This window comes from Saccopteryx leptura, chromosome 1 (assembly GCF_036850995.1).
Source record: "Saccopteryx leptura isolate mSacLep1 chromosome 1, mSacLep1_pri_phased_curated, whole genome shotgun sequence".
NCBI lineage: Eukaryota > Metazoa > Chordata > Mammalia > Chiroptera > Emballonuridae > Saccopteryx > Saccopteryx leptura.
This window is the reverse complement of record NC_089503.1, coordinates 270,981,025-271,006,962: the sequence shown is the minus strand read 5'-3', so window position 1 is coordinate 271,006,962 and position 25,938 is coordinate 270,981,025. Positions and strand designations below refer to the sequence as shown.

Sequence of the window (25,938 nt, the reverse complement as noted above, 5' to 3'; positions counted from 1 at the left end):
AGCCCCCCAAGAAGGAGCATTCCAGACATACCAGAACTTTTGCCTCAGTATCCTGTCAGGCTCTCCCAAACACTATATAACTCAACTCCAGTCTGTAACCGGTGCTCTTCTCCCCAAGAGAAGTGCCTGGCAGGGTTCCTTTCTTCCTTTCAATAAAGCCTGTTACTCTGGTCTTTCGGACTCCCATGGATTCCAACAGCAGAGGAGGTGAAAAGATGGGGGGATAGACAGTGATGGAGGGAGACTTGACTTGGTGTGGTGAACACACAATGCAACATATAGATGATGTATTATAGAATTGAATACCTGAAACGTATAATTTTATTTTATTTTATTTATTTATTGTTTTTGTATTTTTCTGAAGTTGGAAACGGGGAGGCAGTCAGACAGACTCCTGCATGCGCCCGACTGGGATCCACCTGGCATGCCCACCAGGGGGCAATGCTCTGCCCATCTGGGGCATCGCTCTGTTGCGACCAGAGCCACTCTAGCGCCTGAGGCAGAGGCCATGAAGCCATCCCCAGCACCCGGGCCAACTTTGCTCCAATGGAGCCTTGGCTGCGGGAGGGGAAGAGAGAGACAGAGAGGAAGGAGAGGGGGAGGGGTGGAGAAGCAGATGGGCACCTCTCCTGTGTGCCCTGGCTGGGAATCAAACCCGGGACTTCCGCACGCTAGGCCGACGCTCTACCACTGAGCCAACCGGCCAGGGCCTCAACATGTATAATTTTATTAACCAATGTTACCCCAATAAATTTAATAAAAGTTTTTTTGTTTTTTATTTGTTTGTTTGTTTTGTTTGTTGTTTGTTTTGTATTTTTCTGAAGTTGGAAACAGGGAGGCAGTCAGACAGACTCCCGCATGCGCCCGGCACGCCCACCAGGGGGCAATGCTCTGCCCATCTGGGGCATCGCTCTGTTGCAACCAGAGCCATTCCAGCGCCTGAGGCAGAGGCCACAGTGCCATCCTCAGTGCCTGGGGCAACTTTGCTCCAATGGAGCCTTGGCTGCAGGAAGGAAGAGAGAGACAGAGAGGAAGGAGAGGGGGATGGATGGAGAAGCAGATGGACGCTTCTTCTGTGTGCCCTGGTCGGGAATAGAACCCGGGACTCCTGCACGCCAGGTCGACACTCTACCACTGAACCAACCAGCCAGGGCCTCAATAAAAGTTTTAATCCCGGCCTGACCTGTGGTGGCGCAGTGGATAAAGCGTCGACCTGGAAATGCTGAGGTCGCCAGTTTGAAACCCTGGGCTTGCCTGGTCAAGGCACATATGGGAGTTGATGCTTCCAGCTCCTCCCCCCTTCTTTCTCTCTCTGTCTCTCTCTCCTCTCTCTCCTTCTCTGTCTCTCTCTCTCCTCTCTAAAAATGAATAAATAAAATAAATTAATAAATAAAAAAGAAAAAAAGAGTTTTAATCCAAAAAATAAAAAACAAAATATAAAAACTGTTAAGCCAAATTCGGAGTAACCCAAAACATGAAAGACAGGAACAAGGTCCGTCGTTTACACATCAAAGCTTTATTGTCTAGCTTGGCCAAGCTGTGGCAGCTCCAACAAATATCTGAGGGATAGCGCGCCGGCCCTTTGTTCTACTTAGTTTTTATAGTTTTGTAAGTGGGAAGTACAGAAGCAAAAATTGTAATTAGGAGCCCTTTACCACTATTGGTTATAGTCATATGTCCTTTAACATGATAGGACCATGTTCAATTTGCAAGCCATACATCATTTTGGAGAAAACAAAATTTACAAGCCAACACAATGGTAGAAAGATGTCTCTTTACATATTAAAGGCATTCCTATATTATCTAGTGTTTATCTGCCATCTCTCTGTCCAGAGTCACACACGCATTTACATAGGAGAGATAGTTTCCATGGGGACAAATGCCCGCGAATGGCTCATTGCTATAAGAAAAGGTTTATTTTGGCTTTTCTCTCCCTGTACCTGGCTACCCATTCACACTTTTCCCCACAGGCATGGTGGAATGTCTGGGAATCCATGTTTTCCTCCCCTTTGCATTTACAATACAATGCCAAGGGCCATCCTGGTCATGCCAATCACACAGTACAGAGACTACTCTCACAATTTCTCTGCACACCTTAACCCAAATTAATAAAATGTTCTCCAAGCCTCTTAAAATATTAATTCTGTAGTTTTTGGTACCTTACAACACCTGCGGATAAAGTGGCTCAATGGCTCCTCAAAAACTACCTTCATAGTAAAAACAAACCAAAAACAAAACACAAATGCTACCCTCATTTTAATGGAATTTCCTCTTAGAATTACAGGAATGTAAGTATAGGGCCAGGGGCTTCCATAGTTGTGGCCATTCACATGCAGGTTCTCATTCTCATTGAATTTGAGCAGATGGTAAAGAAACAGTGGAGCCAGAAAATGGTGGGCCATCCCTTTTATTAAAGTCTCGCACATTAAAGTTTTGCACTAGCAGATGAGCAAATAGGCAGGGAAAACACTTCCGCCGTTTCATTCACTGCTCTCAAAGTCCTGACACATTCTCTGGTTTCTCCTAGAATTAAAGGCCCCCCACCAGTCCCAGTGGAGCTCACAAAGCCCCTCAGCTTTGGTTCCCCATCTGCACAAGCTCCCCCTCCCCAACTGGTTTCTTCCTCAGCACTCTGGGTTCTTTCTCTCTGCTCTCCTTGCAAAACTGACTGGGCCCATAACGACTCCTCCTCCAGCAAACAGCAAATCAATGGCCCCTCCCAAGCAGGAATACAAGCCACAATTTGCAATCAACTGCCCTTCTCTGAGGACAGGCACACAGGTGGCTGCCCAGCACCAATTTTTAACAATAAAAGTGAGCAAACTAAAAAAGTATAAATTATACAAACTCATTTGCCCAACAGCGAGGCATGTGGGAGAGTGACTAAACATCATAGGAATAGACAGTGCTACCAGAGGTATGAAAATTTGGATCAGGCAGAGGGAGAACAGGAAAAGAGCTCTGCCTGTTAACAGATGGGATTGCCATAGTTTTTAAGCTTAGTAGTGGACTAACTGAATATGGTATGTAATTTTCAAGATAGTTACTCATTAAAATATATAAATCAAAAAAAATTGAAGAGCAGGAAAAGGAAAGCAGGGCCATTTTCCCAAAATAACATTCAATCTATAAGTTGAATTCCACCATCATCTCACGAGCGATCTGTCACATGGACTACTACTATCCTTTAAACAGCAGCCTCACGTATAAGATCTAAGGGAGTTCAGACTAAGGTCTTGAGTCTTCGAGGATATTTTGCTTAGAGAAAACGACCCTATTTTTTAATATGCTGCTCACCCCCAGCGCAGTCATCACTGCAAAAACAGCATTAACCTTGCACTTGCATACTAAGCCGCTGAGGCAATTGCTACGGGAAAACAACTGTTCTTGCGTTTTTTGATATTTTTTCGAAGGACCGTTACACTTGGGATCAGGAGCAGAGAGGCGTTAGGCCGCAACAGTTATTTTTACTCTAACGGTGCTTTTCGTAAGTGGGAAAGATAAAAAAGGGAGAAGTACAGGTTGCACCACAGAACTTCCTGGGGTCTCCTCCAGTCCCGCAGGCGGAGATCCTGGGACGCCTCTGCCAAAAGCCGGGTGAGCGCCACGAGGAGGCGCTCGCCGCCTGCTGACAACCCTCGGCCGCCCGCCCCGCCCTCGCCCCCGCTCCGACCCTCCCGAGCCGCCCCGTACCGCCTGGTACCGCCCCGCCCGGCCCCGCTCCGTCCCGCCCCGCCCCCGCTCCGTCCCGCCCGGGCCGCCCAACTCTGCCCCGCCCCAGCCCGGGCTACGAAGCGGTGACGTGAAGGGGCGTGGCGAGTCGGAAGCGCGGTTTTGGGAGTGGACGGTCAATGCCAGGAGAGGAACCCGGGATCCCGGGCGTGCGACACAGGTTGCTCTCCAGCACTGCGGATCTGGCTGGCGCGCGGCGCGAGCACCTGGCCGGCGATGGCGCGGAGCGAGGGCGCCCCAGGGTAGCGAGCGCAGGGCTGCGCGGGCCGGAGCACGCCGCCTTCCGACCGTGGCGTGGGCTCCGCCGGGCCCGGGCGGCTATGGGGCTCCTTCGGCTGATGGCGCTCGCGGCGCTGGCGTCGCAACCCAGGGTGGCTGGTGGAGCGGAGACCGTGGAGAACTCCAGCGAGGGTAAGGTCGTTGGCGCCTCGCGTCTACAGCCCGAGTTGCTTTTGCATTTCTTGCAAAGTGGAAATCCAGCTCGGGGTCTGTCCGCCTGGCAGCGAGGTGGTGAGTTCAGAACCGGCAGGAATGGATCGAGGAAGCCCTTTCCTGAAGAGAGAAACTCCCTTTTTCTAAGTAGGACTCCCAATTGTGGATGTGGGAAGAGACGTAGCTCTCCTGTTCAGACATATTATTATTTCCATCAGGGAGCAGCCCTGTTTGTGGGTTAAATTTAACACTTAAAAACACCTCTTTGCTCCTAAGTGGTTTTATCTGAGCTTTTGGACCGTGAAGCTTAGTGCTGAACCTGGGTCTTTTTTTTTTTTTTTTAAATACTTTATTTATTGATTTTACAGAGACAGGAGAGAAAGGGGAGCATGGATTGGGAAGTATCAACTCATAGGTGCTTCATGTTAGTTGTTCATTGCTCACTTGTTGTGTGTGCCTTGGCCAGGGCAGCCCAGGGTTTCGAACCGGCAACCTTGGCATTCCAGGTGGAAGGTTTATCCACTGCTCCACCACAGGCCAGGCGAACCTGGGTCTTTATGATGGACAGCCCTCTGGGCTGCAGCAGGTTTTCACACTCCAAAATCTATGCTTATCTAATTGGTAAGCTCGACAGTTTTAGAGGAAAAGTGAACTCAGATTGGGTTTTAGATTGTAGGTCATGTGCTTGGTGAGTGGGTTTTAGCAGTAATTCGTGGTTTGTTAATATATAAACTGTGAAAAGCACTAATTATGCCAGGCTGGTAATCATGTGCTTTTTCCTTGACGTTAAGCACATCGTTATTTTTGGTTTGAGCTCAAAGAAACTACTTACAGTTCTGAAACATTATCTGAGTCATGTGATTGTGTTCCTCACTATTTAGCTCTTGTGCAAACTGATTCTAGAATCTTTGGATAGAACTTAAGACCAAAGCTGAAAGAGCAGTTGTGTTTTTGCAGGGGAAAAAATAGCCTTTTTTATAATTGGGCACTAACTTTGACTGCAGTGCAGAATGTGCCAGCTGCTTTTCGTGGCAGTATTATTTCATTCTGTGATGAAATAATCACAGTCCTTGGCAGGGGATGAAGCTGAGGACCAAGATGATGCTCACTACACAAGCAAAAGCTAATGGGGAAACAGGGAGCTTTGAACCTAAGGATGTCTTGCTGCAAATTTCATGGTCCTTCCACTTCAACAAAGTTGCCCCCAATAAGAATATTTTAGTTAGTATGGTGCTTTGTACTTGGTTGTTCTGGGAATTCTCATTTCTCAAAATAGCTTTACGAGGGAGATAGAAGAGATACTACTCCATTTCAACAGATGAAGAATTTGAGAGATTGAGTTTGTAGTTGATCCTGGCTAGCTCCTCAGTCAGGAGGAGGTCTGTGTTCCAGACCTTTTGATCTCTAGTTCTTTGTGTTAGTATTTAATAACATTAGGAAATTTTTTACACCAAAGTTGAGAAATCTAAGTAATTGTAAGGTTGCTATTTTTCAGACGCTGTTTCTTGCCTCATTTTCTGCTATTTCAGCACTGATATTTCCTCTACCATGCTATTCTTTTTGCCTTGCATGAGTAGTGTTGCTTTGTGCAGAAGGAAAACATAAGGGAATTTCACTGTTGAGTGATAATAAAAGCTGATGTTCACCACATCTGGCAGATAAAAATCACTATAGAAATTAAGAAAGACTTAGTTCAAGCCTTGCATTCTTCTACTGGAAAATGGGTTTCTATTTGAGGATTCTAATGACTAGACAAATTGAAGAAATTAAGCAACTGCTGTAATTTAGGAGGATTTATCCATCATTAGCAGGACAGCCTAACTTGTGTAGTGGCTTGAAAGCCAAATGAATCTTTGAAGGTGGAGGAAGGAGCTTTCTGTGACCAGCAGGGCACACAGGTGCATCATACATTTTAACAGGTTTTCCCTTATCTCGAAGTCTCAGTTCTCTGCTGCCCTTTAAAAGTCTTCCTTTTTTTTTTTTTTTTTTTTACAGAGAGAGAGTCAGAGAGGGATAGATAGGGACAGACAGACAGGAACGGAGAGAGAGATGAGAAGCATCAATCATCAGTTTTTTCGTTGCTACACCTTAGTTGTTCATTGATTGCTTTCTTATATGTGCCTTGACCGCGGGCCTTCAGCAGACTGAGTAACCCCTTGCACGAGCCAGCGACCTTGGGAACAAGCTGGTGAGCTTTTGCTCAAACCAGATGAGCCTGCGCTGAAGCTGGCGACCTCGGGGTCTTGAACCTGGATCCTCTGCATCCCAGTCCGAAGCTCTATCCACTGCGCCACCACCTGGTCAGGCTAAAAGTCTTGCGTTATTGTTTGTTTCATATCCGTTAACTCATGTGGAATTATGTAGTTATTGGAGTTGAGCAGAATGTAATTTGAACCTTCTGATATTTGTGTTATTGATAGTTCTCTAAGTAAGGTAGCAGGCCATTTGTGTAGTTCCAAGTCGGTTTCTTGTGAAAATGAGTGAAAGGTATATAGTATGCTCATTTTTGTGATTCCTTTCATCTTTTAGGGATAATGAAAATTCATAAGACATAAGTGAGAAATTAGAAGGGGCAATTGAATGCTGACCATTTGAAGTAGCTAAATGAACTGCTTTTGTTTTTGCCTATTCATCAGAAGAGAATTATGAATACTCAGCTTTCACAGATCTCTGCTAGAATTTGGTTGTTGCGTGAAAACACAAACAATGGAGGTAAATTTTGGTAAAATAGTAAAAAGGAAGAGTTGAAAAATTTCAAGTGTGCAAATTTAGGATTTGATTGGGAAAGAAAAGGGAAAGATTAGGACTGGGTAGCTCTTTTAGAATGGAATTCTTGGAAAGAAAAAGTGGCTGGGGGTGGGGAATGAGAAAGAGTATGAAGAATAGAAAAGAGCCCTCTGCTATGAGTCTGATGGCAAAAAAATATATTTTTGGCAGAGAAAACAGAGGCACTGCTTTTTATTTTTTATTTTATTTTATTTTTGCATTTTTCCGAAGCTGGAAATGGAAGCAGTCAGACAGACTCCCGCATGCGCCTGACTGGGATCCACCCGGCATGCCCACCAGGGGGTGATGCTCTGCCCCTCTGGGGCGTTGCTCTGTTGCAATCAGAGCCATTCTAGCACCTGAGGCAGAGGCCACAGAGCCATCCTCAGCGCCGGGGCCATCTTTGCTCCAATGGAGCCTTGCTGCGGGAGGGGAAGAGAGAGACAGAGAAGAAGGAGAGGGGGAGGGGTGGAGAAACAGATGTGCACTTCTCCTGTGTGCCCTGGCCGGGAATCGAACCCGGGACTCCCACACGCCAGGCCGACACTCGACCACTGAGCCAACCGGCCAGGGCCGGCACTGCTTTTTAGAAGAGAGCTACAGCATAGTGCTTTGTCTCCATATTAGCTGTGTGCTCTGTCATATCGTTTTGTTATAAAGTATTGCACCCCAGATTCTGAAAGGCACTGTACCTCATTTCATCGAGTTCACATAGAGACACCCAGTCCAGATGAATTTTGAAGAGTTTTATTTATTGGAGAAGGAGATTTGTTAATATGCCGGCCACATATGGCTGACATGGGCCATCTGCAGGCCCAAATGGTGCAGTGCCAAAAATAGTTCAGGGGCTGCTTATATACCCTTGATCACACAGGGGCGGGGAGAGCGTGAGGTCAAGGTACACGCTGACAACATTTGTTTAGGGGATACACAGAAACATTAAGACTTTCAAGGTGGCCTGACCTGTGGTGGCGCAGTGGATAAAGCGTCGACCTGGAAATGCTGAGGTTGCCGGTTCGAAATCCTGGGCTTGCCTGGTCAAGGCACATATGGGAGTTGATGCTTCCAGCTCCTCCCCCTTCTCTCTCTCTGTCTCTCCCTCTCCTCTCTAAAATGAATAAATAAATAAAAATTAAAAATTAAAAAGAAAGACTTTCAAGGTAACACAATCAAAGATGTTTACAAATCTCTCAGGGTTCATCTTCCCTCACTAGCCTAGAGGCATTTAACCATCAAGATTCCAGGGAGGCCTGACCTGTGGTGGCGCAGTGGGATAAAGCGTCGACCTGGAACACTGAGGTCGCCGGTTCGAAACCTTGGGCTTGCCTGGTCAAGGCACATATGGGAGTTGATGCTTCCTGCTCCTCCCCCTTCTCTCTCTCTCTGTCTCTCTTTCTCACTCCTCTCTCTCTAAAAAAAAAAATCAATAAATTAAAAAAAAAAAAAAAAAAAAAAAGCCAGGGAGGTGGAGGAACTACAATCAATGTAAGGTGGTGTGTAAATTCTGTCTCCCATTGAAAAAGAAGAAGTTTCTTGGTTAACCTTTATTTTAGATTTAAAACTGAATGACCCATTGTTCTTGCAAGCCAAAAATTTCTACATTCTTCTCCCTCCCCTCCCTAAGGAGGGATGGGACAGGAAAGCCTGATAGGAAAGCCTGACCTTTCCTCTCAGAATATCAATATCAATTTTTCACCTTTTTTGGTACCGTACAACAGTTTGATGTTCTGTTTCCCTCCTACTCCCAAAGTCACAAGATCTAATTATACCTCATAAAATGTTTCTGATGAATCCCTTTCCAGATGCCCAGAAGCAAATTAAATTCCTGTTAGCTTCTTCAGGATATATTTTTGGTTATATGCCTTTATTTGTCGTATGTGCTTTTCTTTTTTGTATTTCTCTGAAGTTGGAAATGGGGAGACAATCAGACAGACTCCCGCATGCGCCCGACCGGGATCCACCCGGCATGCCCACCGGGGGCGATGCTTTGCCGCAATCAGAGCCATTCTAGCGCTTGAGGCAGAGGCCACAGAGCCATACTCAGCTCCTGGGCAAACGCTGCTCCAATGGACCCTTGGCTGCGGGAGGGGAAGAAAGAGACAGAGGAAGGAGAGGAGGAGGGGTGGAGAAACAGATGGGCGCCTCTCCTGTGTGCCCTGGTCAGGAATCGAACCCGGGACTCCTGCACGCCAGGCCGACACTCTACCACTGAGCCAGCCGGCCAGGGCTGTTGACTTCAGTATTTTTCCTTATCACTCTAAGGAAGCGTCCTTTTCAACTTGGGGGGTGGGGTGTCGAACATTTATACCTATTAGTCCTGTTCTTCCCACTAGTCCAGGGGATCGGGAACCTTTTTGACTGAGAGAGCCATGAACGCCGCATATTTTAAAATATAATTTTGTGAGAGCCATACAATGACCTGTGTACCTTACACATTATCCAGTAAAAATTTGGTGTTGTCCCGGAGGACAGCTGTGATTGGCTCCAGCCACCTGCAACCATGAACATGAGTGGTAGGAAATGAATGGATTGTAATACATGAGAATGTTTTATATATTTAACATTATTTTTGTTTTATTAAAGATTTGTCTGTGAGCCAGATGCACACATAGGTTCCTGACCCCTGCACTAGTTTATTTGTGGGACCATACTGAATGCTTGACTTCTTTTTTTCATTATTAATAGTAACATGAGCCTCTGAAACACTAGACGTCTGATGGAAGTTAATAATGACACTTTATTGTGTAGTGCTGGACAGTTTTCAAATTTCCCCCCTTTTGTTTGATACAATAAATAAAGTGATTTATTTATGTAACACAATTCTTTTTCTTTTATCATGAGGGAACTGAGGCCCTGAGAAAGGAAATTACCTCCCTGAGGTCACAAGATTGAACTATTTACTGTGCGCCAGCTAGGTGTCCAGTGCTGTACTAGGCTTCGGAATGTCAAATATGGGAAAGCCCTGTATAGCCTGGAGTGAAATCATAACTGATTTTGTTAATATGAAATCTCCTATAAAAATTGTGAAATGGCTATCACACTACAGAGGTAACAGCTAAAGGATTTTCACACAGAAGTTAGATTAAAGATAAATAAGAATAGGAAATATATACTCATCCTTTCCTAATTCATCAAACATTGAGCTAGGAGTTCTCAAAAACCTGGCTGAACTTAGAAATCAGCTGGAGAACCTTAAAAAAAAAAAGGCATGTTGGTGAAGAGACAAGTAGGAATTGAAATTTAAAAGAAATAGTAAGTTTATAATAGTATCAAGGAACATTAAATACCTAGAGATAATTATAACAGGAAATGTGAAGACCTCTACACAGAAAACTACAACATTCTTGGGATAACTTGGGAAACTATAAATAGAGGGACATCTCGAATTTGTATATTAGAAAATTCTGTTTTAAAAAGATATCATTCCTCCCTAAATTAATCCATTTAGTGCCATCACAGTCAAATCTCAGGAGGCTTTTTTTGTGTGTGGGAAAATTGACAAGCTACTTTCTAAAATTTATATGGAAGTGAAAAGGGGCCAAAAATAGTCAAGACAGTCTTGAAGAGGAAGAACAAATTTGGGACAGAAATTGAAACATTGTAATATTGAGGTTATAGAGTCTAGAGGAGTCCAGAAGTAAAGCCTCACATGTGGTTACTTATGTGAAAGATGGAACTGTATTTTCAATAAAGGTTGCTATGTCACCTGGCCTGTGGTGACGCAGTGGATCAAGTGTCGACCTGGAACGCTGAGGTCGCCAGTTTGAAACCCCGACTTGCCTGGTCAAGACACATGTTGGAGTTGATATTTCCTGCTCTAACCCCCTGTTCTTTCTCTCTCTTTCCTCTCTCTCTCTCTCCTCTCTCTTTCTAATAAAAATGAATCTATAAAAATCTAAAAAAAAAACTTTAAAAAAAAATAATAAAGGTTGCTATGTTAACTGGATATACATATGAAAAAAGTGAACTTGACCCTAACCCCCCCAACGTACACACCGTTAAATCAATTTGAGGTTGATTTTAACCTTAAATGTGAAAGGTAAAACAGGTCTAGAAATTAACATCAGGAATGTCTCTTCACGGTCTTGGAAATATGTTAGCAAAGCTTTCTTTAAAATTATAAAGGAAAAACTTGAGAGATTGGCCTACATTGAAATTAAAATTATTGTTAATTTAAGAGTAACAAGAGAGTAGAAACACAAGCTACAAGAGGGAAAGGAGATATTTGTAATATACATCTGACAGAATACTCATATCGATATATGAAGAACTCCTAAAATTCGGTAGGGACAGACAATCCAATTTTTTAAATGGGCAAAAGACTTGAATAGACCCTTTTCATAAAAGAGGATAGCCAATAAGCAAAACAGTGTTCCTACTATCATCAGTAATTAGAGAAATGCAAATTGAAATCATTGAGCTGTCACTATATATACTTTCCCACAAGTTGCTAGAGGTATAAAGGTAAAGGGTATACTGTGTTGGGTAACTGGCAGTATCTACTAACATTGAGTATAAGTATACCCTATTATCTGATAATCCTCATAGGTTCTACCCAATAGAAATATGTACACATGTGCACCAAAAGACATATTCAAAAAATGTCTAAATGGAATTATAAAAATTCCTTAGGAAAAGTAATCCAAATGCTTCTAACAGTAGAAAGATGAGTAAATTGTGCTATATTTATTTCAAGTATACAATACTGAAAATGAATTAATTATAGTTATAACAGTGGGGAATGAATCTTCCAAATATAATGTTAATTTTTAAAAAGCTAGATACAAAAGAATTCATGTTGTATGCTTCCATTTAATTAAATTTCAAAAACAAGTAAAATTTACCTATGGAGTTAGAAGTTAGGATTATGGTTACCTCTGGGGAGGAGGGATTGGCAGGGGGCGGGGCATAGGGACACCTCTCAGATGCTAGAATGCTTTCTCCACCTGGCAGCATAAACTTTGTGTACTTCTCTGTATGTTACGTTAATAAGTATTTGGACCCTAACCCCAGGGATTTTGATTAAACTGCTCTGGAGAGGAGCCCAGGCAACAACAACCAGGGTGGATAACCATTGTTTTAGAGTTTCTTTCTAATAAGTACTCCTCATGAGCGCTATAGAAATTTTGAAAAATAAGGAAATGGGTAAGGAAAAGAAATAAATTATTTAAAATACACACCTAGAGGTACCTTCTTTTAATATCCCTACTTATTTTGTGAATTGACCAGTTTTGTAAATATTAAAATATCTCTGTTCTTTATTTGGTGTCTGCCTGGTTCTTGCTACAGTCATTTGGGGAAAGACGGTTAGCTTCTGAAATGTCAGATGTTCTTGAAAAAATCAGTAGCAGAGACTATAGTGTTTTGGTTCTAATCACTGTGTATTCTCAGGTGCGCTGTTTGTTTTTATTTCTGACTTTGATAATGAGAACAAGACTTCCTAGGTAGTTGTAGGTATCATTTGTGGTCAAAGAAGATCTGTTACACTGTCACAGCTAAACACACATCAGCAAATGGGTTTATTACCTGAAATATATGCCTTTTAGAATGCTCTTTCATAAAGCAGAGCTATTTTATTGTTTGTTATTCATGCTGGAATTGTTAACAGCCTATATGATCATCAATAGGGGGATGATTAATAATATATAGCTTTTAAAATGTAAATCAGCTTTTTATTTTTTTAACCTTTTTTTTTTTTTTTTTTTAACAGAGAGAGGGATAGACTGGAACAGAGAAATGAGAAGCAACAATCATTAGTTTTTCGTTGCGCGTTGCAACATCTTAGTTGTTCATTGATTGCTTTCTCATAGGTGCCTTGACCACAGGCCTTCAGCAGACTGAGTAACCCCTTGCTCGAGCCAACGACCTTGGGTCCAAGCTGGTGAGCCTTGCTCAAACCAGATGAGCCCGCGCTCAAGCTGGTGACCTCGGGGTCTAGAACCTGGGTCCTCGGCATCCGAGTCCGATGCTCTGTCCACTGTGCCACTGCCTGGTCAGGCTGTAAAGCAACTTTTAAAATGTAAACCAAGAATTATTTATGTTGATGTGGAAAGATATTGAAGATCTATCAAATGAGCTACAACAAACAACATGCATATATGAAATGTTTTTTTACATCTACATAAAAATGCTCATGCAGATATCTGCTAAAATCTGAAAGATGTATACTAAACTGTTATAGTGATTATTTCTGCACTGTAGACTTCCCAGAGGGATTAACTTTCTCTATGTTTCTTTTTAAAATAAAGATTGTATGTTATCTGGGAAAATACTACTAGTTTAAGGGGAAACAAAGCAAGTGACAGAAGGGTTGAGAGTCTCACCATTGTGTCGAGGTAGATAGAGTGTACTTTGCCTGTATTTTATACATTTCAGAGTAAGGGTTGAGACAGAACCTGTGTTTTGAATACCATTAAGCATGAAGGTTTTTTCCAAATTATTCAATTTCTTTTTGTTAAGAACATCCCACTATCATTATAGAAATTTTGTAAAGAATAAAATGTGTAAAGAAAAGAGAAAACACTTAAAATATATTCCCAGGATACCTGTATTTGTATTTAATACCCCTACTACTAATTTTGTTTTAAGTTACTAGTTGTTTAATAATATATTTTAATTTCTATGGTTCTATTTTTCCTACTGTCTTTTAAAGAAGTGAACATTTTGGTCTCCAAGTATTTTTTTCTTGTGATTTATCTTCACCCTCATTTACCTATTTAGTGGATTATTTGAGAATTAGGTTCAAAAAAGAAAGAACTGGCGTGCAGCTAGGAGAAAGACACACAGAGAACCATGGACAGAGTGAGTTAAACACAACCAGAAATGGAGGCAGGCAGGCAGGCAGGCAGATGGGAAAGGCCTGGCTCAGTTGTTGGAAGACTTGTTATAACCTATCTTTTGTGTGGACCCTGAATTTGATCCTTAAATGAACAAACAAAAAGCTCTTATTTCCAGAATACCTGTGGTTCATGATTGTATGTGACAATCTGTGGTGGGCATTCAAGTGACGTTTTTGCCAAAGTTGATGACACCGTTTGCAAGCTAGGTGATAACAGTCCCATTTGACAGATGAAGAAATTGAGGTTTAAGGGGATTAAGAAAGTTGCCTAAGAAGATCACACAGCTAGTAAGTGATGGGATAAAACTGAAGCCACCTGTATGTCTCCAAGATGACTTCAGAATTCATTAGTTCATACTGTTCTTTAATACCAATGCACTCACAATTGTTAGTAGCTCCTCAAGGTTGTTGTTAATCCTTAAGTTCTGGGCCTCTGGAATAGAATTGTTATATTGTACTTGCTACTAACTGGGGATTTGTCTGGTCTGAAATACAGGCACCTTGAACTTCCTCAGCTACCTTAAGTATTGTTCACATCTTTTGAAATACCCTCTTCCCAATTTAGTTCTTGGTTCTACCACTCACTAGCTGAGTCACCCTGGTGGGCTGCTTCAGGCCTTTAAGTCTGATTGTCCCCCTCAGTGAGATAGAAGCAGTAATAGTATTTCTCTCAACCAGTTTTTCTTTCTGAGGATTAAATTAGTAGTGTGTATGTCTATTTATGTGATTTCTACAAATTGGTAGTAGAGGCACATATATTACAATGAAATGTTTCTCTCATTGTAGGTATTATTGAATTTTCTGTGGGGAAATTTAGATACTTCACACTTAGCAGGCCCTTTCCAGAGGAAGCTATTTTGCGAAATATTTCCAGCAATGTGACTTTTCTTATTTTTCAAATACACTCACAGTACCAGAATACAACAATTTCTTTTTCTAAGGTAAGTACAAGGATTATTTCTATAAAAACTTTCTGTATTTTGGAGCCTTGTATTTAGTGTAAGCATTAGAATTTGATGTTTCTTTTGGTTAACTTTATGTATCAAATTTGTTTTCTGTCAAGTTAGTGATTTAAACCAGCTAAGAGGTGAGTACCTCAGGCCTTTCGTGAGCGTGACCTTTGAGAGAGAGGAGTGACAGAGTTCTGAGTTTGGGGGGAGATGACCTGTGTCAAATTTTTCTGTCCCCATGTAGTTAAAGCTTTCCTCATGATTTCCTACTTTTTCTGACTCTACTAGGCCCTGAATGATTTTCACCTGACAGTACATTTTAATGGGTTTCCATTTTTGTTTAGCCATTTAGTCTTGAAGTTTACTAAGATCTGTGCATTTAATAAGACCCTGTAGGATCAACATATTCTTTGGTATCTGATGGAAACAAAAACATCCTAACACTGAGTTCATCTCATCCAGTGGTGGGCTTTTAGCAGCATTTAGAACTCTTACAGAAATCATCAGTAAACCCCTTAACCGCAACCTCAACTTTGCAGAGTTTTCAGGTGCCCTGGATTAGCTTAAGCTATTAAGGACCTGCAATTTGTCTTACCCTTTTACGAATCTGTTTCTGTTTAGCCTCTGTGACCCATTAGACAAATAAATCCCACTCTGTATGATGCTCTATTTCTTTTTATATTCTAGAATTTGCTAGACAAAACTCTCTTAGTCCAATTCATATATATTTTATAGGCATTCATCATATTGTCTTTCAAACTAAGTATTTTGGATGTTATTTTTTTCTGATTTCCTGCTCCTACCACGAAGGTTTTGAAATTGTGTGCCATAGAATAGAATTTAAAGAATTGGATCCAGGAAAACAGGAAGGAATGAATTGCTAATTGTAAGAGATAATGGTGTCTATGATGCATACATTGATTTTGCTTTAGTTCTTGGCAGCCAGGGCAGAAATCAAAACAAATTTCATAACCTTCTTAGAAGGAAGAAACATGCCAATTACATAAGGAAAGTTTTTTCTGGCACTGTATTCAAAGGGAAACTTCCTATTCAGGCCTGTACATAGACGTAGTAAAATGGCACGCACATAATTTCCTTCTATTTTTATTTTTAATTTTTTTGTATTTTTCTGAAGTTGGACACAGGGAGGCAGTCAGACAGAATCCTGCATGCGCCCAACTGGGATCCACCTGGCACGCCCACCAGGGGGCATTGCTCTGTCGCAGTCAGAGCCATTCTAGCGCCTGAGGCCGAGTCCACAGAGCCATCCTCAGCGCCTGGGCCAACTTTGCTCCAATGGAGCCTTGGCTGCAGGAGGGAAGAGAGAGACAGAGAGGAAGGAGAGGGGCAGGGGTGGAGAAGCAGATGGGCGCTTCTCCTGTGTGGCCTGGCCAGGAATCGAACCCAGGACTCCTGCACGCCAGGCCGATGCTCTACCACTGAGCCAACTGGCCAGGGCTAATTTCCTTCTAATAACATCCCAGAGCAGACAGCAGTTGAAGGAAGAGAAAGGATGGAGAAAAAAAATTATGTTTATTGCCTACCTGCTATGTACTAGGCTGGTGGTTCTTAGTTCCTGAGGCCATAGATCTGCTCAAATCAGTGGACTTTACCTGGCAGAATATATAGATATGTCCGTATGATTTTTTTCTTTTCTCTTTTCTTTTCTTTTCTTTTCTTTCTTTCTTTTCCTTTTTTATTCAGTGAGAGGAGACAGACTCCCAAACACGCCCTGATTGGATTTACCTAGGAAGCCCATTATGGGGCAATGCTCTGCCCATCTGGGTCATTGCTCTGTTGCTCAACAACAGAGTGCTTCTTAGCACCTGAGGTGGAGGCCGTGGAGCCATCCTCAGGACCCAGGGCCAACTTGCTCTAATTGAGCCATGGCTGCAGGAGGAGAGAAAGAGAGAAGCGAGAGGAGGTGGGGTGGAGAAGGAAATGGATGCTTCTCCTTTGTGCCCTGACCAAGAATCGAACCCACATGCTGGGCCAATGCTGTACCACTGAGCCAACTGGCCAGAGCCTTCCGTATGATTCATGGGGACCTGTGGAAGGTCTCTGGGTCTCCTACTTAGAAACCCCTGTGTCTGGTTTTCCATATAATTAATTTAGTTATCACAAAAGCTCAACAAAGTAGTTACAATGCCTGTTTTTACCTCTGAGGAAATAGCGCTTGGATCAAGGGATGTCAGCATAACTCGTGACAAAAGTGGCCTGGATAAAAAGAACATTTTGGGCCCAATTTTTAAGCAGAAAGGTTCTGAGTTATCTTTACTTAGAATAATGTTCCTTCATTGTGCTGCCTTTAGTTCTCACTGTATCTAACTGCTGAGACAGTGACCAGAAACGCACTTAGCTCTGGAGGTGAGCAGTCTGCATGAAGAGACTGTTCCCTCTGCCCTTCCTGAGGAAGTGCGGCACTTTTATGGGTCATTATGGCAGTTGGTTCTTTGAAACTGTTGTTGACGCTGTAGTTTGTCAACTAATACTGCAATTGGGTCTTTCTCCCCTATGCTTGTCAAATTGAAGCATATCTGTCATGGAAAAGCCAACCTGCGAGTCAGTCTGCACTATGGAGAAAACCTATCAAGGAAGCCTAACATATGTCACTCAATCCTCCAACTCAGTTTTGCTAGCTTACCTTACCCTAAAAATAGGACCTCATAGCCCATCATGGTCTGTTTCTACATTGCTATTTTTTTTTTTCAGAGTCAGAGAGAGGGATAGATAGGGACGACAGGAATGGAGAGAGATGAGAAGCATCAATCATCAGTTTTTCGTTGTGACACCTTAGTTGTTCATTGATTGCTTTCTCATATGTGCCTTGACTGTGGACCTTCAGCAGACAGAGTAACCCCTTGCTCAGGCCAGCGACCTTGGGTCCAAGCTGGTGAGCTTTGCTCAAACCAGATGAGCCCGCGCTCAAGCTGGTGACCTCGGGGTCTCGAACCTGGGTCTTCTGCATTCCAGTCCAATGCTCTATCCACTGCGCCACCGCCTGGTCAGGCTGCATTGCTATTTCTGATACCCCGAAAAGCCCGCTCTTGCCCTGAATGCCTCGGGAGCCATATTCCACAGCTTGTGAGGCATTGCACTCCCCCAACCCAGGGATTGATTTTCTCTGAATAAAGGATATCAAAATCATTATGAACTTATTTTACATTCTACAATAATCTTAGACCCTGACATAGTATTGAATAAATCTTAAAATTTTTTTTTTTTTTTTTTACAGAGACAGAGTCAGAGTGAGCGATAGGGACTGACAGGAATGGAGAGATGAGAAGCATCAATCATTAGTTTTTCGTTGCGCATTGCGACACCTTAGTTGTTCATTGATTACTTTCTCATGTGTGCCTTGACCACGGGCCTTCAGCAGACCGAGTGACCCCTTGCTTGAGCCAGCGACCTTGGGTCCAAGCTGGTGAGCTTTTTGCTCAAATCAGATGACCCCGCACTCAAGCTGGTGACCTCAGGGTTTCGAACCTAGGTCCTCAGTATCCCAGTCCGATGCTCTATCCACTGTGCCACCACCTGGTCAGGCAGTAAATTTTAATTTTGGAGAAAGGCTTGGGACTTTTGTTGCATCTGATAAAAGATCATGTGATTTCAGTAGTTCTTCCATGCATACGTGAGTGCACGTACATGCATATAGAGGTGAAAAGAATAATTATCTAAAAAAGATGTTTTTATTTCTGTTTGTTTTGGGAAGGTTTGGAATAGGACATACATACTAGATCAGCTCTGGAATTGAAAGCTTTTGCTCAACGTCCTATTCATAACGACTTCTTCTCCTTGCAGACTGTCCTTCCCAGTACCTCAGGAACAGGCACTGACAGAGGACTGGTTTTCATTCTTAGACCAGAGCAGAGTATGTGCTCTTGGTATTTGGAGACTGGAGATGCTGAGCCTGTCCAAAATCTGGCCATTCCGCTCTCCTACTCAGAAAGAGGTAACCTTTCTGTCTTCGACTCCCAACTACTTTCCGGAATATGGGACTTGTTTATGAAAATTTAGGGGAAACTGTAATCTTATTAAAAGTGTTTACTGTAAGTAAAATATGTTTAATCAGAAAGGTTTTAATAGCAAGGGAGCCAGAAACTTAGCATGATGATTATAAGCCTAGTTGGGAACTAGGATAATACATTTATTCATTTGAAAATCATTTAAGGAGTCTTTGGTGAAGAAGGTGAGATACAGCCCTTAATACTTTAGTTGGTTATTCTAGGCAGAAAATGGTTTTGAGGAAAAATGGAGTGTTTGGAGCAGGGGTCCCCAAACTTTTTACACAGGGGGCCAGTTCACTGTCCCTCAGACCGTTGGAGGGCCAGACTATGAAAAAAAATATGAACAAATTCCTATGCACACTGCACATATCTTATTTTAAAGTAAAAAATAAACCAAAATGGGAACAAATACAATATTTAAAATAAAGAACAAGTAAATTTAAATCAACAAACTGACCAGTATTTCAATGGGAACTATGGGCCTGCTTTTGGCTAATGAGATGGTCAATGTTGGGTTCCATATTTGTCACTGCTAGCTGTAACAAGTGATATGACACGCTTCCGGAGCCCTGACGCCTGTGTCCTGCATCACCGGAAGTAGTACTATATGTGAGCAACGCCGCGCTTTGTGGCGCGTCCTGTGCTCCTCTCACTGACCACCAATGAAAGAGGTGCCCCATCCGGAAGTGCAGCGGGGACCGGGTAAATAGCCTCAGGGGGCTGCATTCGGGGACCCCGGGTTTGGAGAATGGCAGGTAGTAGCTGTGGCTGGAGCATAGTGTGAGGGCCTTATGTACAGTGTGAGGTTTGCATTCTGTTCTGAGATCGGTTCTGAGGAAGCACAGAGAATTTTTTAGCAGAGGAATGACATTATGCATTTCATGTCCTAGAAAATTCACTCTAGAAGCAGTGTGGGGAGTGGGTTGGAGACCACATCGCAGAGTTAGAACTCAGCACACCTTTGAGGGCTCTAAGTGAGAAATGAGAACCTGAACAGAGGCCATGAGGGAGGGAGCTAGAGAAGGGGTCTGGGTTGGAGATATTTGGAAAGTAAAATTAATAAGATATAGTGACCAGTGGTTATGGGTTTTTAAAGCGGGAGCATGGGTTTCCTGTTTGGGCAGCTGAGAGATAATGATGCAAAATGTGTAGAATTAGGGTCACGGTGGTGCTGGATGTTTCAGGGCAGGGGTCGGGAACCTATGGCTCGCGAGCCAGATGTGGCTCTTATGATGGCTGCATCTGGCTCGCAGACAAATCTTTAATTAAAAAAAAATAACGTTAAAAATATAAAACATTCTCATGTATTACAATCCATTCATTTCCTACTGCTCATGTTCATGGTTGTGGGTGGCTGGAGCCAATCACAGCTGTCCTCTGGGACAACACCAAATTTTTATTGGATAATGCGTAACGTACACGGGTCGTTGTATGGCTCTTACAAAATTCCATTTTAAAATACATATGTGGCGTTCATGGTTTTCTCAGTTAGAAAGGTTCCTGACCTCTGTTTTAGGGGGTTGGGATGGGATTGATGGTGACTTCAAGTTTGGGACACAATGAATTTGAGACACTTGTAGGATACCTGGATGGAAATGCATAGTAGGCAATTTGAAATAAGGGCCTGGTGGAGTGGAGGAGTGAGATTAAATATTTAACTGAATAGCTGTTCATAAAACCACAGAAGTGAGTGCGATTGTCCAGGCATGTACTTAGAGATTTAGGGGGACAAGAATAGCAGATACTTTCTTGGTGCCTCCTACGTGCCAGGTACTGTTTCTGGGGACTGCTGACTGCCGAGGAAGATGTGGAAGACCGAGTAGTCGGGAGGTAAGAGGAGAGCCCACAGTTCTGCCTGAAGTAAGGAGTGGGAGATGGCACTTTGCAGAGAGGTCAAGAGCAGTGACTGAACGTGTCTATTTGAAAGTGCAGTCAGTCCGGCCTTTAATGAGAGTCATTAAGTGGTGAAATGGGGCTGGAAACTAGATTACAGTGACTGAGGAGTGAAGGTGAGGTGAGGGCATTCAGACTGTGCTCAAAGTTCAGTGGTAATGAGAAGAGGAGGGAGCAGTAGCTAGTAAACGAGGAGGAATCCAAAAGTGACCAGAGTTGACGAAAGGAGGTGTTATCTGTAGCAAAAGGGTAATTACCTGATCAAAAACCATGGACCTCAAACTTCTATCAAGGACAGTGTACAAAGAAAAATTATGAACATTAGAACTTCAATTACAATACTGTACATATCCCTTTTTCAGATAAGGTAAATATTTGTAAATGTAGCGTAAGGAGAGGAGGAAAGAAGATCACAGAATTCTTGAAAAAAATCCACACAAAGTTGAAACATCGTGTGCACATGGTGTATCTCCATTCCAAATCTCACGGAATGTCAACCACCAGGATTCCGTAGTTTAAAGACACTGAGACCTACCTGTGAGAATGACAGATGAGTGTGTGAAGTCGAGATCTTATCAATCTGTAACTTGGTTTACCTTGCTCTGTCTTATCTCAGTCTCTCCACTTGAATCCACTAGGTAGTTCTTTGTATGGAGTAGAGCTCATGTCAGGCGACTGAGTTAAGTTTTGTCTCTCTCAAAGATCACGAATAGGATTCCTAAGCAGAAGAGTCGTTTTAGCCACATTATGAATAGAAATGAAATACCCAAAACTTATTTAGTGTTTAATTAAACATTCAAATACTATTCCAATATGTGGTCTTGGAGCTCTTTTGAAGTCTTTTACTTTTATTCTTCTACATACAAACAAAGACTCTTCCAGAATTGAGGACAACGCTGACTCTTTCTCCCTGTTGAAAGAAACGTGGCAAGTGGACATCCCTTCCTTTATTAATCACAGAGTTCCTTTCTTCTTTGCTGTGTTCTTTTCCCCTCCATCCCTGGGTTCTTACCTTCTTTTTGTGGTGTCATAGACTCCAAAATCTAGTAAAAACCTCTCTCCCTAGAAAATGTACACATTCAACATAGAATTTCAGGGTGCTCACAGAGCCCCTGAAACCTATGCTTGCATCCTGCTTAAGAATCCCTGACTCTTCTGGCCATTTCAACTCTAGAGCAGAGTTTGACAAACTACAGACTGAGCCAAATCCAGCTTGCTGCCAGTTTGTGCATAGCATCGTACTAGAACACAGCCCCTTTGCTTATGTGTTGTCTATGGCCATTGTGCCATGAGAGCAGGGCTGAGTAGCTGCCTCAGAGACCATTAGGCCCGTGAAGCCTAAAACAGGCACTGTCTGACCCTTTACAGAAAAGATTTGTTGGCCCCTGTTCTAGAGACCTTAACCTTAGTTAATTTTACCCTTTAATATTTAACTTCTCTATATAAAGTTCTTGTGAGAGTAGAATTCTGTTTTCTGAGTATAATTTGAATATATAAAAACTCTGAGTTGAGTAACTTCCTTATTTTTAATCCAGATCCTATCCCTGGAGGCTGTAATTTGGAGTTTGATTTAGACATTGATCCCAACATTTACTTGGAGTATGATTTCTTTGAAACAACTATCAAATTTGCCCCAGCAAATCTAGGCTATGCAAGGTATGTCTGGTTCTTATAATTACTTTTAGAACATTCATAACTAGCTGGTCTGTAGATTCAGTGAACTTGGTCAAAATCCATCATTTTCTTTAGTGAAATTGAAAATTTTTTTTTTAGATAAGAGTTTTAATTTGTTTATTTATTTATTTTTTTTAACAGAGACAGAGAGAGAGTCAGAGAGAGGGATAGATAGGGACAGACAGACAGGAATGGAGAGAGATGAGAAGCATCAATCATTAGTTTTTCGTTGCAACACCGTAGTTGTTCATTGATTGCTTTCTCATATGTGCCTTGACCGGGGGACTATAGCAGACCGAGTAACCCCTTGCTCAAACCAGCGACCTTGGGTCCAAGCTGGTGAGCTTTTGCTCAAACTAGATGGCCCGCGCTCAAGCTGGCGACCTCGGGGTCTCGAACCTGGGTCCTCCGCATCCCAGTCTGACCCTCTATCCACTGCGCCACTGCCTGGTCAGGCGAATTAATTTTTTTGAATGAAAGTAATTCATACATTGTAATTATACTGTACTGTCATTTAGTTAATATTGCCCTCCTCTTTTCCTATGAAGAGCCAGATACTGAGTCTCTGTCATGAGCTTTGAGTACTTCTTAGTTTCCATAAAGGTTTTAAATATGGAAAGCATTTTGGAGTCATGAAACATACTTTCTTTCTTTCTTTTTGTCTTTTTTGTAAGGACTTGATCCTTGAATTAAAACTCTGCTTTAGTTTCTGCTTTAATAATACTGGGAGCTCAGGTCGAGTAACATTGAATGCTCTCAGTGCATCACCCACAGTGCTGAGTGCTCTAAGTTCTTTGCCATTTAATCCTCAGAATTTTATGAAGAGGGGGCAGTTGTTCTTATTTTACAGAGATGTTCCCAAGGGTCATTGAGATTAAGTGACTTACTTGCCTACTTACAGCTAACAAATGGCAAAGCTGGCATTTGTCTGTAGGCCTGAGTGACATTAATCAGTGAACAACTAAAGTGATGCAACTATGATTTGATGCTTCCAATCGCTCTCCTTTCCTTCATCTCTTCTTCTCTCTTTGTCTCTCACTAAAAAAAATTAAAAATTTTAAAAAGTAACACATTGGCAGGCAGTATGGTTAAACAACCAGATGTTAGGGGGAGAGAGAGAGAGGGAAGAAGGAAGAGAGATGAGAAGCATCAACTTGTAGTTGCATCACTTTAGCTGTTCATTGATTGCTCCCCATAAGTTGCCTTGACTAGGGGGCTCAAGCCAAGCCAGTGATCCCTTGCTCAAGCCAACCACCTTAGGCTCAATCCAGCAACCATGGGCCAGAGCCAGAAATTATAGGGTTATTTCGATGGTCCTGTGCTCAAACTGGCGAGCCTGTGTTTAAGCTGGATGAGCCCACTCAAGCTGGTGATCTTGGGGCTTGGAACCTGGGACCTCAGCATCCCAGGTCAACGCTTTGTCCAGTGTGCCACCTCCTGGTCAGGCTGCCAGTATGTTATTTTTATTCATAATGCCAAAATTGGAATTATTGTTTCAGAAGTTTGAAGTGTGAGTTTTTGTTCCTTTTTATAGCTGGGGCTACCTCCACATGAGAGATTGATGTTCAGTTTTGTTGCTTGACTTTAGAGGCACAGACTCTCCACCATGTGACAGCAGGATGGGTCAGGACACTCGGTGGAGGTTGCTATATGATGTCTATCAGTATTTTCTGCCTGAGAAGAACCTCTCTGAAGAGGGTTTGCTGAAGCACCTGCAGAGGATGACTGAAGTGCCGCAGGTGACAGCCAATGCTATTAAGGTAAATCTGATTCTTGTGATTTGAGCAGCCAGATTGTGACACCTTTGTAAGAGTTGAATAGGGAGAAGCTACCAGGAGCTTTTTTCTTTTCTTTTTTTTTAAATTTTTTTTATTTATTCATTTTAGAGAGGAGAGGGAGAAACAGAGAGAGAGACAGAGAGAGAGAGAGAGAGAGAGGAGAGACAGAGAGAAGGGGGGGAGGAGCTGGAAGCATCAACTCCCATATGTGCCTTGGCCAGGCAAGCCCAGGGTTTCGAACTGGCGACCTCAGCATTTCCAGGTTGATGCTTTATTCACTGCACCACCACAGGTCAGGCCAGGAGCTTATTTCTTTACTGTTGGCTTGGTCTTTCTGGGGTTCTCTTGCTACTCTCTTTTATTTTGTTACCATCTTGGGAGTCTTTGCCAGTGATATCTCACAGTAATGTTGGCCTTTAAAGAGATGATGTGAAGGATGTTACATCGCAGTTGGAGTCACATATATGACCCGGTTATCTTGAGATATGGATGGAAAGGGGTGGTAATTTTCTGTGTACTCCTATACCCATTTGATTAAAACTTTTGGCAAATATAAAGGTTATAGTGTTTTGAGAAAAAAAATGAGACCCTATTTAAAGATGCACTCATTGGCATTAATATTTAAACCCAAACTCCAAGCCTCTGTATTAGAGAAAATTTTTCTCTGAGCTTTCTCCACAGAGGAGGTATGGGCCAGAGCACTGGCATCACCAGGAATTTGTTCGAGTTGCAGACTCTTTGGCTCCACCCCAGACCACTGAAATCAGAATTTGCATTTTTTGAGATCCCCCCCAGCTGAATCCTCTACACATGGAAGTCTGAGGTTCATGCTTTAGATGATTTCTGTAGAGGGCAAGACATTTTTTTATGTCTTGAAAGGTGCTTGATAGCAGTCTCACATGCAAGGTCACCTTTCAGTCTTACAGTTGATGAGTAGAGTTTTTCTAGACTGCTCTTCTTCCCAGGTGACATAGAAAGAAGTGATTAAAATAGGGCTTATATGGTTAGCCTAGAGGGCTCAGTCTATGTTAGAGCCAGATCTCATTTTGTTGCTTCACCGGAGCTGTCATTGCCCCATGCTACGTGGGAGGCTTATACAAGAAAACTCATTGTGCTTATTCACAAGTTAGGAAGCTCTTTGGAAAAGAATTAATCAGTTTATCCTTTTAAAATAAAAAATTTTGAAGACCATGTTTATTCTTATGGAGAATATAAGAACTCATAGTACCGTGCCTTCTTAGGTTACTTTTTAACTTTCAGGTCAGAGTAGTATATTGTATGCCAAAATTGAAGGAAACCCTTAGTGACTAATGAGGACATGTCAAAAGGACTCTTGAACCTTTTTTTTTTTTGTATGATTTTTTTTTTTTTGTATTTTTTCTGAAGCTGGAAACGGGGAGAGACAGTCAGACTCCCGCATGCGCCCAACCGGGATCCACCCGGCACGCCCACCAGGGGGCGACGCTCTGCCCCTCCGGGGCGTCACTCTGCCATGACCAGAGCCACTCTAGCGCCTGGGGCAGTGGCCAAGGAGCCATCCCCAGCGCCCGGGCCATCTTTGCTCCAATGGAGCCTTGGCTGCGGGAGGGGAAGAGAGAGACAGAGAGGAAGGAGGGGGGGTGGTGGAGAAGCAAGTGGGCGCTTCTCCTATGTGCCCTGGCCGGGAATCGAACCCGGGTCCCCCGCACGCCAGGCCGACGCTCTACCACTGAGCCAACCGGCCAGGGCCTGAATCTTGAACCTTTTTGAAAAGGTTCACACTAGCCAACTTTGGGACAATTCAGTGATCAAAAAGAAAATGATTGATTATAAGTATTGAATAAAGAAAAACAAGTTTGTACTGATATAAAAATATAAAGTAAAAGAAA

At 42.7% G+C, this 25,938-nt stretch overlaps 1 protein-coding gene across 1 annotated transcript in view; it reads left to right on the top strand.

The window, feature by feature from the left end:
• The first annotated feature begins 3,825 nt into the window (after positions 1-3,825).
• Positions 3,826-25,938, top strand: part of TM7SF3 (transmembrane 7 superfamily member 3) — a 45,293-nt gene continuing 23,180 nt past the window's right edge. Inside the window, exons 1-5 of the mRNA XM_066353353.1 lie at positions 3,826-4,143; positions 14,555-14,709; positions 18,520-18,670; positions 22,154-22,274; positions 23,881-24,052. Of these exons, the coding sequence (XP_066209450.1) occupies positions 3,852-4,143; positions 14,555-14,709; positions 18,520-18,670; positions 22,154-22,274; positions 23,881-24,052 (891 nt within the window). The 5' untranslated portion in view covers positions 3,826-3,851. The remainder of the gene's footprint in view (positions 4,144-14,554; positions 14,710-18,519; positions 18,671-22,153; positions 22,275-23,880; positions 24,053-25,938) is intronic.